Source organism: Drosophila eugracilis, unplaced genomic scaffold, assembly GCF_018153835.1.
Source record: "Drosophila eugracilis isolate 14026-0451.02 unplaced genomic scaffold, ASM1815383v1 contig_2163, whole genome shotgun sequence".
NCBI classification, from domain to species: domain Eukaryota; kingdom Metazoa; phylum Arthropoda; class Insecta; order Diptera; family Drosophilidae; genus Drosophila; species Drosophila eugracilis.
The window spans coordinates 377,798-390,932 of record NW_024573048.1 but is presented as its reverse complement, the minus strand read 5'-3'; the positions used below and the strand labels follow the sequence as shown (position 1 = coordinate 390,932).

General features: G+C 43.2%; 6 protein-coding genes across 6 annotated transcripts; 3 read left to right on the top strand and 3 right to left on the bottom strand.

The window, feature by feature from the left end:
* Positions 1-2: 2 nt before the first annotated feature.
* LOC108103459 (guanine nucleotide-binding protein subunit beta-5) lies at positions 3-1,585 on the bottom strand. The gene has a single exon (XM_017208954.2). The coding sequence runs from the start codon at positions 1,433-1,435 to the stop codon at positions 359-361; it is 1,077 nt and encodes a 358-aa protein (XP_017064443.1). The 5' UTR covers positions 1,436-1,585; the 3' UTR covers positions 3-358.
* Positions 1,586-1,680: 95 nt separating this feature from the next.
* Positions 1,681-3,773, top strand: LOC108103457 (zinc finger protein OZF). The gene has a single exon (XM_017208951.2). The coding sequence runs from the start codon at positions 2,303-2,305 to the stop codon at positions 3,692-3,694; it is 1,392 nt and encodes a 463-aa protein (XP_017064440.1). The 5' UTR covers positions 1,681-2,302; the 3' UTR covers positions 3,695-3,773.
* Positions 3,774-3,883: 110 nt separating this feature from the next.
* LOC108103456 (TNF receptor-associated factor 6) lies at positions 3,884-6,571 on the bottom strand. Its single transcript, XM_017208950.2, has one exon. It carries the CDS (start codon positions 6,464-6,466, stop codon positions 5,051-5,053), a length of 1,416 nt encoding a protein of 471 aa, XP_017064439.1. The 5' UTR covers positions 6,467-6,571; the 3' UTR covers positions 3,884-5,050.
* A 300-nt stretch (positions 6,572-6,871) lies between these two features.
* LOC108103432 (acidic phospholipase A2 PA4) lies at positions 6,872-8,459 on the top strand. The gene is made up of 2 exons (XM_017208902.2): positions 6,872-7,568; positions 8,004-8,459. Exon 1 carries the CDS (start codon positions 6,950-6,952, stop codon positions 7,565-7,567), a length of 618 nt encoding a protein of 205 aa, XP_017064391.1. The 5' UTR covers positions 6,872-6,949; the 3' UTR covers position 7,568; positions 8,004-8,459.
* A 984-nt stretch (positions 8,460-9,443) lies between these two features.
* LOC108103436 lies at positions 9,444-11,090 on the top strand. The gene is made up of 2 exons (XM_017208905.1): positions 9,444-9,742; positions 9,817-11,090. Exons 1-2 carry the CDS (start codon positions 9,594-9,596, stop codon positions 10,886-10,888), a joined length of 1,221 nt encoding a protein of 406 aa, XP_017064394.1. The 5' UTR covers positions 9,444-9,593; the 3' UTR covers positions 10,889-11,090.
* Positions 11,091-11,149: 59 nt separating this feature from the next.
* LOC108103437 (E3 ubiquitin-protein ligase MARCHF5) lies at positions 11,150-12,560 on the bottom strand. The gene has a single exon (XM_017208907.1). It carries the CDS (start codon positions 12,248-12,250, stop codon positions 11,282-11,284), a length of 969 nt encoding a protein of 322 aa, XP_017064396.1. The 5' UTR covers positions 12,251-12,560; the 3' UTR covers positions 11,150-11,281.
* Between the last annotated feature and the right edge of the window lie 575 nt (positions 12,561-13,135).

Genomic DNA, 13,135 nt, shown 5'->3' with positions numbered 1-13,135 from the left:
CATTCTATCGCTCAACATTTATTTCGAACAGGAACTTATAACTAGTCGCATAATGGTTACACGTTAATAGATACACATATATATATATATATATATATATATATATTCTTTGTTTTTGGGCTCAATATAGTACAGCAGTTGGCAATAAGCATAACACTGCGGTATCCAAGACATACTTTGAAAATCCCGATATGAGACACATATACATGTACATAAGGATTATCATATTAAATTATCTATCCTAAAAATGCACAACAAAAACAAAATAGAGACTTGATGGAACCTAATAAAAAACCAAACGAGGCAGCATCTGCCTTTGACAGATTCCCCTCCCCAACAATAAGAATTTGTTCATGTCTTAGGCCCACACCCGGATGGTGTAATCCCAACTGCCAGTGGATAAAGCGGTTCCATCGGGCGAGACCTGGACACAGGACACCTTGTTCTCATGTCCGTAAAGCAAGCAAACCCTTTCAGATTTTAGGGTGTCCCACAAGTTGACAGTGTAGTCGTTATAGCCGGCAAATAGTAATCTTCCACTGACCGAAAAATCCACAGAGTTCACGCCAAAGATAATGCTCTCCTTGGCAAACACTGCCACCTCACGATCAGCACGCATATCGTACAGCCGACAGCTGCTATCATCCGATCCCGTAGCTATAGCATCGCCACAAGGATGAAATTTGACACTATTCACATCCGATTGATGACCCTCGAAGGACTGTACCACATGACCCGAGCGCATGTCCCAGATGAAGGCCATGCGATCACAACTGCCTGAAACAAATGTGTTGCCAGTTTCGTTGGGAGCCAGATCAATGGCCATTACGTCGCCAGAATGTCCATGGAAACTTTGAAGCAGCTGGCCCGACTCCACGTCCCACAGGGCGCATGTGGAATCGCCGCTGCCCGTAAGGATTTGCTGATCAGAATTCGGATAGATGCAGCACGACATGTAGCTGGTGTGAGTGCCCACCGTACGCTTCTTTGCGGCCATCTCTTCATCCGACGTAATTGGATACACTGTGACCTTATTGTCCAATCCGCCACAAGCGACGAAATTCCCAGACGGAGCATAGGCACAGGCCATTATCCAGGTGGTTGGCATTGTGACAGCGTGCTCTTTGTTTGTGGTAAACGCATCCCAGATGATAAGCCGCCCGTCTTGCGACGAAGAGATGATGTGACGCTTGTCGGGACTCCAGTCGGTGCACAGGACCTTCGCCTGATGGCCCTTGAGCACTTTGCGCGGCTTGATGTTTACATAGGCAATCTGCTCCAGCCGCTCGGCAATGTTGGACAAATTGACATCGTTCAACTTCTGGCGCTCCTCCTCCAGTTTGGTCTTCAGGTTTTCCGCCTCCCGCACCAAACTAGCCATCTTTTCGCTGGCATTTGCATTTGCATTGCTCGCTGGCACCGCGGCCTCCGACATGGTTTCTTTGGACCTCTGGATATCTCTCTCAGGAATTCCGTGTCCTAACTTCCCCGTTTGGATAGCGAAAAATCAATGAATGGGATAACCGAAAAAAGTGTATACTCGAATACAAAAAAAAATCCGAATACACAGCGGTGTTGGTTAGGCGCGGTCGGTTATCGATAGCTTTTACCGTTATCAAGAGGCAAAATTTACCGTTAGCTACAACAAATTCATAAATATCTTAAACATAACTAAATTTAAGAAGCGTAATTTGTTAAAATTATAAAATATCTATGAACTCCGGTTTAAATCATTTCATATCTTTATAGAAAAAAACAATTTTAAAGAAAAAAAATATGTACTTCAAGTGCTGGACAAATTTAATTTAATTTTAGCGTAAATTCAAATATGAAACTCATACAATGTCAGTATTTTTCACATAACTAAGCCAATAATGTTCAGAAAATTGATTACTATATCTTATTGAGCTTGTAATTAAATTTAAACTATATCTGCAATCTAGCCTAAACAATTAAATTTTTGGTAAATTATTACAAAAAATGCGGAACTTTGCAAATTCCGACTTTACTGCGAAAAATTAGTTTTTTTAGTCAAAAGAAAACCAAACTAAAACCAACTGCCCAAAAATGATATATAACATGTTAGACATCGTTGGAAATCAATGCTTTTTTAAAACCGGCGCCAATTTGAGGCAAGCTCGATATTGCCGATTGTTAGCCAACACTGGGCCATCAGCTGAGAAAAACCATCCCCCACCACCCAACGAATTTAAACAAAAAAAAAAAAAAAAAGCGACGCCGATAGCTTTTCCTCGGAGCCATTAATCCTTCTCCACCAAGCCAGCACAGTGACCACTACGCGATGATTAAGCTGCAGCCACCGCCAGATGTGGCCGGTGGCTACGACAATTTTCGATGCGGGGAGGTCTTCTTCAATCCACCCGCCTCCTATGACATCTGCTGTTCGCTATGCCACCAGCGTTTGTCGTTGGGCAGCTTTCCAGAACACTTCCGGATGATGCACATTACTGGAAATAGTAGCCCCGAATCCACCATCAAGCTGCAAAGCGATCCCATTGCCCAGGATGTCAGCGAAGCTCTAGATAACGATGATTTAATCGACGAGCATGTGGAGGAGCCAAAACAGGACATGGTGCAAGAGAATGCTCCTCGCCAACGTCATCAGCGGGCGGCAGCGATGAAGAACACCCTGGTTGAGACTCGAGAGGAGTTACTAGACATAGATCTCGATTGGACTGGTAGCGAGCAGCTGGAGAACGATGAAACCCACGAAGAGGAGGAGGATTCGGATGAAGACGAGTCCGCCCAGGCAAGCAACGACACTAAGGACATGCTGTTCCAGTGCGATCAGTGTGACCGGGCGTACAATACTAAGCGCAGCCTGCAGAGCCATCGCCGTTTAAAACATATCGAAAACTCCGGCGGAGCTAAGGATAAGACCGTTGGCGAGCGTAAAAGCAAAAAGCGGAATGGCCCAAGAAAGGTGTACAAGTGCAACGAAGACGCCTGCAATCAGACGTTTCGAACGGAACGCGATCTGCGCGGTCATCGGTGGAAGCACACGGGCATATTCTGCGACATCTGCGGCAAACCCTTTACCCAGTCGGGTAACATGATGCGCCACCGTCAGCGGCACAGTGGAATCAAGCCGCACAAATGTCCAGAATGCGACGCTACCTTTTACACACAGAAGGAGCTGTCCTCTCATAGTATTTGCCATACGGGTCGTATGCCTTGCATTTGCGAGGTGTGCGGACGACCTTGCCGGGATCGAGGCGTTCTCACCGCGCACATGCGTCGACATACGGGCGAAAGGCCGGCCAAATGCGAAGTCTGCGGAAAGGCCTTTTATAGTTTTCACGACCTCAATGTTCATGCTGTTTCTCACACCAGTTTGCGACCGTTTGTCTGCGATGTTTGCGGTTCTACGTTCCAAAGAAAGAAGGCGCTCCGTGTCCACAAACTGCTTCATTCGGAGCAGCGTAAGTACGCCTGCAAGCTATGCGGCAAGACCTTTGCTCAATCCGGAGGTCTCAATGCCCATATGCGCAGTCATGATCCGGGGAGAGTAAAAGGAGCAGTGAAGCCACTGCCGCAGTCGGTCACCATCGAGGTGATTAAGGGCAGTAAGCCACCCACCACCACCATCACCATGGCCATCGACCTCAATGTAGAAAAGCAGTTGGTTACGCAAACCGAAAACGCTGCCGCAACTTGGCGTCTGGCTAACTGAATAGATATTTAGGATTGATCAACTAATAAGCATAGTTATTAATTACAAAGTAAAGCTGAATAAAGGCGGAGATCAACTAGTTTGTCGCTATTATTTGGGAGAAAGATTCGCACCCTGAACTAATATTCGTCGATTAGATGTGAAGAGCTAGGCTGATTCAACTGGTGGTGACTACAAGATACAAAACAATTGGCGGTACAAAAGTGTCCTTTATTGGGGGTTTTCTATTCGGAGAAGGGTTCAACCTGTCAACGACCAGAACTCAGATTAAACTGGGCATTCTACCCAAGATTCTTAGGTCTAAACATAGTACGTATTTTATGGTCTTAGTTAAATATTGGGATAAAATAATACATACAGCCTTTATCTTCTTCCAAACTTACTTGGAATCTATAAACGGAAGCATTTACGTTTAAGGTTAAAATATAGTTTCTGGCTTATCATCGTTGTTGCTTGAAAAAGGTACAAATTTTAAAATCTAAACGTTGGTTGGTTCACTCATTATCAATTTAACGAAATAATAAGCAGAAAAATTTAAACCTAGCATAATTATAAATTCAATATTAAGTAAAAGCTATGTATATATAAAAAAAAAATAAGTCGGTATTATGCCAAATGGACGTACTCAGTTTTTAATAGGTAAATTCAATCAAATTGAAAAAATTAAATTAATGCATTGATAAGCGATCACGGGGGAAATCTAAGTCCAATTAAAATTTTTAATGACTGACTTAGTTTTTTCTGTTTTTTTTTTTGCGTGATCTGCAATGACATTTGATTGCTAAAAACAAACAATATTGAATATATAACTACTTACATACGATACATACATAAAAGATAATAAAAAATAGTTCTAGGATAGATAATATCGATTAGTTATTGGAATATCATCAGAAATAGCTCAATGCCTGGTTACTATTAGCGGTCTCTTGTATACTGTATATAAGTCTATATAAAATATATATACGTGTCAGCTATTGGTTATTGCATATTGTACGTGTTCACTAAAGTGGATCGATTAATTCCACACAAATCGCAGGGTCGCCTTATCTGTAGTTCCAAGTTATATTACCTTGGAGATAATGGGTCAAGCATTAAATGGGGACTCTCTGGGATTATCTTCCCTATTCATTTTAAAAAAATAAGTTATTTCCCCAAATTTAGTTAATTGTAAAAAAGGAAAATGTTGAAAATAATAATTGTTAGATGGGAATGGCTAGACATGTTACTACTTCTGGAAAACTCTTGGCTTTCTTTTCTATAAGCATAGATTAATGCCCTACGATTTGACCCACCTTGATGTAACGTATTCGGAAGACTTCAATGCCATCGAGTTTCCGGTTTCTTCTTTCTATTTCACACAATATTGATCTCGATCTTGATTAGCAGTTGGTCATCGGCGCAGAATCCCAGCTGTATGATATTCGATATGTTGGCGTACTCGAGAAAACCGAATCCCCGCGTGCTGATCGCCTCGCGTGGCTTATGGAAAGCCAATATCTCCGGCTTGGTCATGATGGTGTCGTGCTGCGACAGCGTTGCATCTGCCGGATGGACCATGCACAACTTGATTCGACCCTTGAACGGCCAGTCCAAATGGTAATCATTCTCCGACTGCATCAAATGTACATGCAAGCTGAGAACATGTGGCTTCCTTGGCTGAATGTTCAGACGGGCACAGAACTTGTAGCCATGTGGCGATGTGTAGCACTCGTGTGAGTACACCTGATTGTTGGCATTCGCTCGCAAGCGAGCCACCAAGGCGCCAAGCTGGTCAATACGCCAAACAATCGTGCCATTGCTGTAGCGCGGATCCACGGGAGCCTGTTGTCGTGCCAGGCGCAGCTGCTTCTGCATATTCTCCAGGCGCGTTTCTTGCTCACGTGTCCTCTGCTCTAGAACCACAATCCGTTGGTACATTGTTTGCACAATCTGTTCATCTACACCATTGGCATATTGCGGCGGTGGAGGCAGCTGCTGCTGTCCATGCCCATTATCCATAGCACTGCCACTTGTGCTGGGCTTGTGCGGCTGCCAGGTGGCAATGGCAGTTTGCTGAAAAGCTTGCAGCATTAGCTGCATGTGATGCGGCATGTCCGCCTTGAGGTGTTCTTCCAACTGATTTGTTTCTGGTCGGCCCACAAAATCGCACTTGATCTTGGCAAAAGGGCACTTCTCCTCCTGTGGCTCCTGTTGTCTCCTGTATGGACAACTGGGCAGGTGGCGATGCAGTTCGATGGGTGAGGCCACAACCGAACAGCCCAGCGAAGAGTTAGGGCAGTCCCGCTTTAGTTGCTCGATTTCACGACGTGTGTAGTTGTCTGGAAAGACATCATGGTCGGCGGACAGCCGCTTGTTGTCCATGGGACAGCACTGGTTGTTTTTTTGCATCCAGGCAGTAAGACAACTGCGGCAAAAGCGATGCCCACAGGAGGTAAGCACCGGTTCATTTAGCCAGTCAATGCAAATGGCGCATTCATAACGCGAGTCCAGCAGCTCCTCTTCCGGTTCCCCGGATGTGTCCGAACCAGGAGCGTAATGATGGTTCTGATTCAAGGCCAAACTTTTTGGAGGAGTAGGTGCACCACTGGCTCCTCCATCGGCCGCCCCTGTGGGCGTGGCACTGCTGCTGGCCGCAATCCTCGAACTTGATGTGGTCGTTGTCTCATTGCTGTTGTGTTCTTTATCCTCAGAGTTCTGCAAGCTATGGGAATGCGGATGAGAATGCTGCTGCATCCTGGTTGGCTTTAGCTCAGCCTGGACTCGCTGCATCGTTGCAGCTCCTCTGGCAACCGGATAGCAAACGCTCTAAATCAACTGATTTAATTTTAATTTAATAATAATTTTCGCTCATGACTCTTCCCAACAGCTGTAAATCCGTCGGCGATTTTACAACACTGGCTGGGCGTAAAAAATATGTTTACACTGCGCGGGCGTCAATTTTGATAGACAGAAAGTTATTATGAATATACGTTTTCAAAATTAATTTAAATATGTTTTTTTTAAAGGTCTATATAAATTAATTTAAATAAATAATGCTCCCAGCGAAAATAAAATAATTATATAGAATTTAAATTCATTAAATCCTGTATAAAGAAGAACCTAACGACATTTCTTATGAGATCGCGATATGCAGACCGGTGCAAACGCATCAATTTCGATTTGGCGGCGGTGGGCGAGCATATAAAACGGCAGTGTTTTTCGGATTGGCGAGCAATCAGTTAGAGACACCGAGCGCTAAAAAAAACATACACGATGTTGATCCCAACCCAAAGCACTATCTACGTACTGATGCCTCTGGTGATTTTGGCGACCTGGCAGCTGTGCGTTGTTCCCGGGACGGATGCCAAGCACTTGGCCGCCAGATCACACGACCCCGAAACGGTACCCCTATCCCAAGTCCATACACATAATAGTGATGTCGTTGCTGCAGTGCGTCGTCGTGAGCGTAGACAACTCTCTGATTGGTTAATTGCCCCTAACACGCGGTGGTGCGGTCGTGGTAACCTGGCCAATGGAACCTACAACGACTTGGGTGGCGCCTCCAAAGCAGACAAGTGCTGCCGGAAGCATGACCATTGCAAAATGTGGATCGATGGAATGTCCAATCGCTATGATCTCTTCAACTACCGACCGTACACTTTGTCCCACTGCAGCTGTGATCTACGATTCCGTACCTGCCTGAAAATGGCCGGTGACGAGGATGCGAACGCCATTGGAAAGCTATTTTTCAATGTCGTGCAGACACAGTGCTTCGGCCTGAAGGTGGAGACTGTGTGCGTACAGCGTGGCGGTTCTGGAAAGGAATCAGATCCCTGCCTCAAGGAGGAGGTTCGCCACAAGGCGTTCCTGCGGAACAACAAGCGGTTTTAAGGTAGGTCAAAATCCTGTAGAATCTTTAGAAAAATACTCAAATTTTTACCAATATTTGAAATGCATTTCTTAAAGTTAAATATCTTACGTAGAAATTACGTAGATTATTTCAATTGCTAAACTCTCATCCTTTTAAATTCATATCTTTTCGAAAACTAGGAATGATTTCGTTCAGATACGTTGACGATAAATTGGTTAACTCAAAGGTTTAAATATCTTTATCCAAGTATTTAATATATGTAGTGCTTATTAAGTTTTAAACTTATAGGCATACATTTCTAGAGAAATTACAAAATGCTTTAATTATCAATGAATTTATCTAGTATTATGATATATGGAAAAATAAAAAATTTAAAGATATTGATTTATAGTTAAAATTTTAACTTAAACCGAACGCAATAAACTAAAACCTCTTTGTCTGTATAAATATTTGCAGTTAGTACACGATGACCGGCAGGAATTTGAGTATACCAAAGTCGCCTGCCCGTATAAGAAGCGAACAAACTGCCTCAGAGTGCTGCAATTGAGTTTGAAACTTAATAGGAGAGCATGGCAATAACACCATCATTATCCGTACTTAGAGGAGGAGAGATAGCCAGAGACACCCGTCTATGTATTAAGCTATATACATACCTACATATGTATATAACTTTAAAGTGCTATTATATTGCGCAGTAGTCGATATGATATATATATATATATATATATATATATATGTATATACATATACTTAGTTGTAGTCAATCCATCTAGTTTAGGCCGACGAATCACATACAGGCTGCCAGAAAACAAAGTTTTTAACTATCTGTAGACCCCGTAGATACTCTATAAACACTATTCTTATTTAGTTGTAGTAGTAAGTTAATAAAAGGATTTTCCAAAGAATGAAAAACATTTGTGTACTTTACAAATATGAGCTCCGTAATCCGGTAATCCGCCGTGGAATGTCGTACTTTGCACCTTCGCTCGGTATCAGCATCCATCCGTCTAGTAGTATAGGCGCTTATGTCTGGACTGTGATCATCATCGCATTGACGTAGCTGGTGCCCCTTCACATGGTCAGGCGACCCCTGATTCGTTTGTCCGCCTCTTAATTGGTTACCACTTGCCGTTCTGGGTCAGATTCGTCATCGTCATTGTGGCGTCATGCTGGATTAAGAAGGATCCAGTAGTAGTAGTCAAAGTCCACAGAACAACAGTTTTAGAATAATATGCTATAGCTTATATATAAATCTAAAATTGCTCTACATTATATGAATTGATATTATTTTTTATGTATCCTTGAAGTGGTTTATAATAAAAAGAAAATCGTTTCTTATTCATAGGAAAGCGTGGAATTTCAAGGGACTTTATAGTTCTTTATTCTCATTCTTTCCGTGTAGTTAAGAATGCGAATATAACGCACTGGGAGGTCTAGTTCAAGAAGAATCGAGAATCACATTCACAATCAGAATCAGAAACCGAGTCTGACGCAATAAAATATATATAAATAAATATTTTTATAATTTCTATTTACTATTGATTGTTTTGCAGTTTTACAACAGAGGGGCCTGTCTGTTTTGTAGCTTGTAAAATGACTCGTAAATACTTCCTGGTATTTGGCTTCAATGTCATCACATTGTAATCAGGGCTTTCGCTTTTTGCTCGGAGAATCTGATTTCAATACGCTTATGATCTAAAATAATAATACGCACTCATTGCATTCCCATTTCTCTGCGTAAGTAATTTGTTTTGCTGATTGCGCAAATAGTTACGTCACAGAAACTCTAGCGCATTACCAAATGGAAAGTAATAATCTTTCACAAACGCAAAAACTGAAGTATTGAGATATTTTTTTTAAATTTTATATGTGATTGTTCCAATACGAGTTTAAACACTAAACATTTGATCAAAGTAGCTCTCAGCTGAGTTTTCTTATTTCCGAAACAACGAGTATTATTGTTTCGTCAAAATTGTAAAGAGTTTAAGCGAGCTTCAGGATTCATTTGGCATTTGTGGTGCAATAGAAAAAATATCACAGCCGGAGATGGACAGGCCTATTCCGATGTCGATGGTGCCCACCAATCTCAACCCCATTCTCCATTCCCGACCCCTCCCGATACCCGTAGCTAAACCCAATTCATCCAAGGCCAAAGCAATAGAGAATGAACCGCTGAATACCGTTTTGGTTATTAGGTAAGTTTTTGATATCGTGAATAGATTATCAATAATCTTTCCTTGGAATCCTCTGCCCTCTGCTAAAAAACAAGCAAAGAAAAGGTGCCTCCGCCGGCATCCACATGGTTGATTCCTCTTCAGCGGGCAATGGGTGAAGTACGTCAGGCTATCCAAGCACAACCCCAAGCCAGTGACTGTCGTCTGCTGATCTTTACGGCGGCGGCCAGCAGTGAGGAACACGAGAGAACCCTCATTCCGGTGCCCCCTCAATTTAGGTCAAGTTCAGGATCCGGCTGTCAAGTGGAACGACTACGTCGCTCAGTTGCTGACAATTGGCCATCCTGCCGATTAATGTTAGATAGTCCCAGTGCCGATGAGCAGTACGCCGACTTGACCCCAGATGACGTGGATGCTATACATTTGCTGCACTGGCTCCTGGTGGCCACACCATCATCGCCAATATTGCGTCGTATGTCGCGGTTGCATTTGCGAAGACTTTGCCGCGTTTTGGGTCTGGCACGTCCCACCTTGGATCCCGGCCATCTTCTAAGCATCAGCTATGAAAAAATTGACCACCAAATTGGAGAACCAAGTCCAAAGCCCAGCTACGCATTTTTAGGCCTACCATTTAAATATGTTTATCGTTTCCTGGCAACTAGATCCCTGGATCATCCTGCTGGTGAACCCATTCGCTTATATGCCCAACCGGAAACGGCCTTGGCTCATTGCGAAGATCTAGTTCCGGTGCCGGAGGTACAGCAAGTCGAACAAGGGGCGGAGCAAACCTCGCCCTCTCAATCCGCAGCAGAAAAAGAAAATTCAAATAGTCCGTTGTGTTGGACGAACTCTATACTCTCTTCACCGCAAAGGGCATTGGTAATTTGTGAACTGCCCTCGGAGTTAGATGAATCAATTGCACGTTCACCAAAGAATCACTTTTTGGAATACTTTGTTCAAGAATCAGTGGGCTTGAGACCCTGCTATCTGCTTCTCTTCGACGAGTCGGTAGCCTCTAAAATAAGGTTTGCCTGGCCAGGAAACCGCATCGAGGTGGAGAGCACTGGTCCATCGCTAGTGCAAAGATCCCGTGACAGAATTTCGGGATGGACAAGGTATCTGGGCAACCGCTTGGGAGCTCTTAAGCGGACTTTAGCAGCTCCGTAGATCCCTATGGAAGTATATGGGGATATTTCGTCCCCTTAATCTAAGCCAGATGGGGTCGTACTTTTAAAGTATTGGAAGCGCTGACTTCAGCAAACTGGAGTTACTAAATGTTTCGGGTTTCAATACCATTATCAAACAAATATTTGCTTAAATTTAGTTGCCTTAATACTGGTTCAAATATAATTCCATCTAGTTATATGTACATGGGATCGATTTAAATTTACGTTAACACTTTATCAAGTTACAGGTATGATTATATTGTTAATTTTTCTACTGATCCTATCAATGGATTTATTTTAATTGTAAAAAATAAATAATCAAAAACTAGGTGAAATCCAGAGAACTTTAGGTTCTCTGGACTGGATTGGCATCACGATATCAATGACGGGCGGGTTATGTTACACTTTCCGGAGCATAGTCCCTTACAAAACGATGGCGTCTCTGTTGATATTGCGATTGTCTCAAATAAACACTGGCCAATCCCTTGATCGCCAAAAAGGTCATTCCGCCCATGATGATGCCCATCAGTTTGTTTTCCTTATAGACGCCACCAAACAAACACTTTCCCAGAACCACAGAAGCTGTGGGAAGACTGAGGGCGACACAAAAGCTGGTGGAGACGCGTCCCAGGCTCTCCGAGCCAAAGCCACTTCCCAATGGGCTATCAGAGGGCGGATGCTCGCGTTCCAATTGATCAAAGTATTCATCATCCAGGGGAGCACCTGGGAGTGGTTCGCCCAAAGGATCCAACTGATCGGCGGGAATACTCACGCGATTGTGACGTCGCAGCCAGCGAATAAGTGCATCATCCCAATGGATCATCCTGCTTAGGATCAAGACGGTTGGCACAGATGGTAGCAGGATCATTAGCAAAGTGGAATCCTCTTGGAGCAGCTTCATGCCCGTCTCATAGCCGGCGAGTTCCAGCAAAGTCAATGCTCCGTAGGTTACGGCCGAGAAGTAGACAGTGGCAGCCAGGATTCCCATAAGGACACTGGGGCACAAACGTTCATAGCACTTATCCAGTCGCTCCAATAGTGCATCAAAGCGGCACATCGGCGGCATCACTATGATATACTCCGTACGGCATTGGTTGCATGTCACCGGAACATCAGGTGCCATTAATTGTTTCTCATCGATCCAACGATTCAGACACGATTCGTGAACCCATTTATTGGTACCACGGCATCGGCAAGGGAACAGCCAATCTCGGCGATGCTGATCCTCATCACCTGAAAGACAAATCCAGCACATTTTGTCATCCTCGGGACTTCCGGAAGACGGCTCTAATCCGCTCCTTAAGCGGCGACGTCGATTGCGTAATGGTGATTGGACCCTCGTCCGGAAACGCTGGTGCATCATCGTTATGCCAATGATGTTGATGATGATGACCAACGATCTAAGGATCTAAGGATTCAATCTCCAAGCGGAGGAAGTGAAATTTTGTTCAAGTGCCTGAAGGTAGCAACTTGGCTGATTTAGTTAGGAGTAATTCATCTGTAGATTTTACATTCAAAAGCTACACTAAATTCCATGATTTTAGATTGGCATATGACGAATGGCAAATGGCCTGCTTTTTGATAGCTTAACTCAAGTGTCATTTACTTGAGTGAAATTACTTTTTTATAACATATATTAACATCCCTTATAGGTGTAATATTATATATTATCCCAACCCCAACTGATTTTGAACCAGCCGTTCTAAACCTAAAATAGGTTATCCTCAAAAACATTCAATAAATGTTACCCTTAATCAATGAATTCAAAAACATTTTCTAGATTTCAAAAAGTTTTCGAGTGCACTCCTTGCGTTCTCATTTAGATTTATTTAGTGGCTTACTTTCAGCGAATGTGGCACATGCCAAAATGAAAACCTGTTGGCCCACAAAGTGAAAATAGGCGAAGGCCAAGTCCAAGAGCAACCACAAACTGGATCTGCTGGACATGGATGCAAATGTCTGTCGTTTGCCTCCTTGCCATGTCGCACTTGGGCCAAAAAAATACAGAATATTTGTAATTCAGGTCGTCCACACTTACCTTCATTCCGATGGTCTTTAAGTGGAATAGTTTTATAAACATTTAACAGGACCATCAACAAAATCACAATCACAGAACAAAAAAATAAAAAAAAATCTATAATGATAATCACACTTTTCGGATGGGTGGCGTATCCGATCCGCAGGTCGGGAAAACTCCGCGACGGACCGAAAAATAAACAGAACCTGTCCGCACGAGAGCAGAAGAACA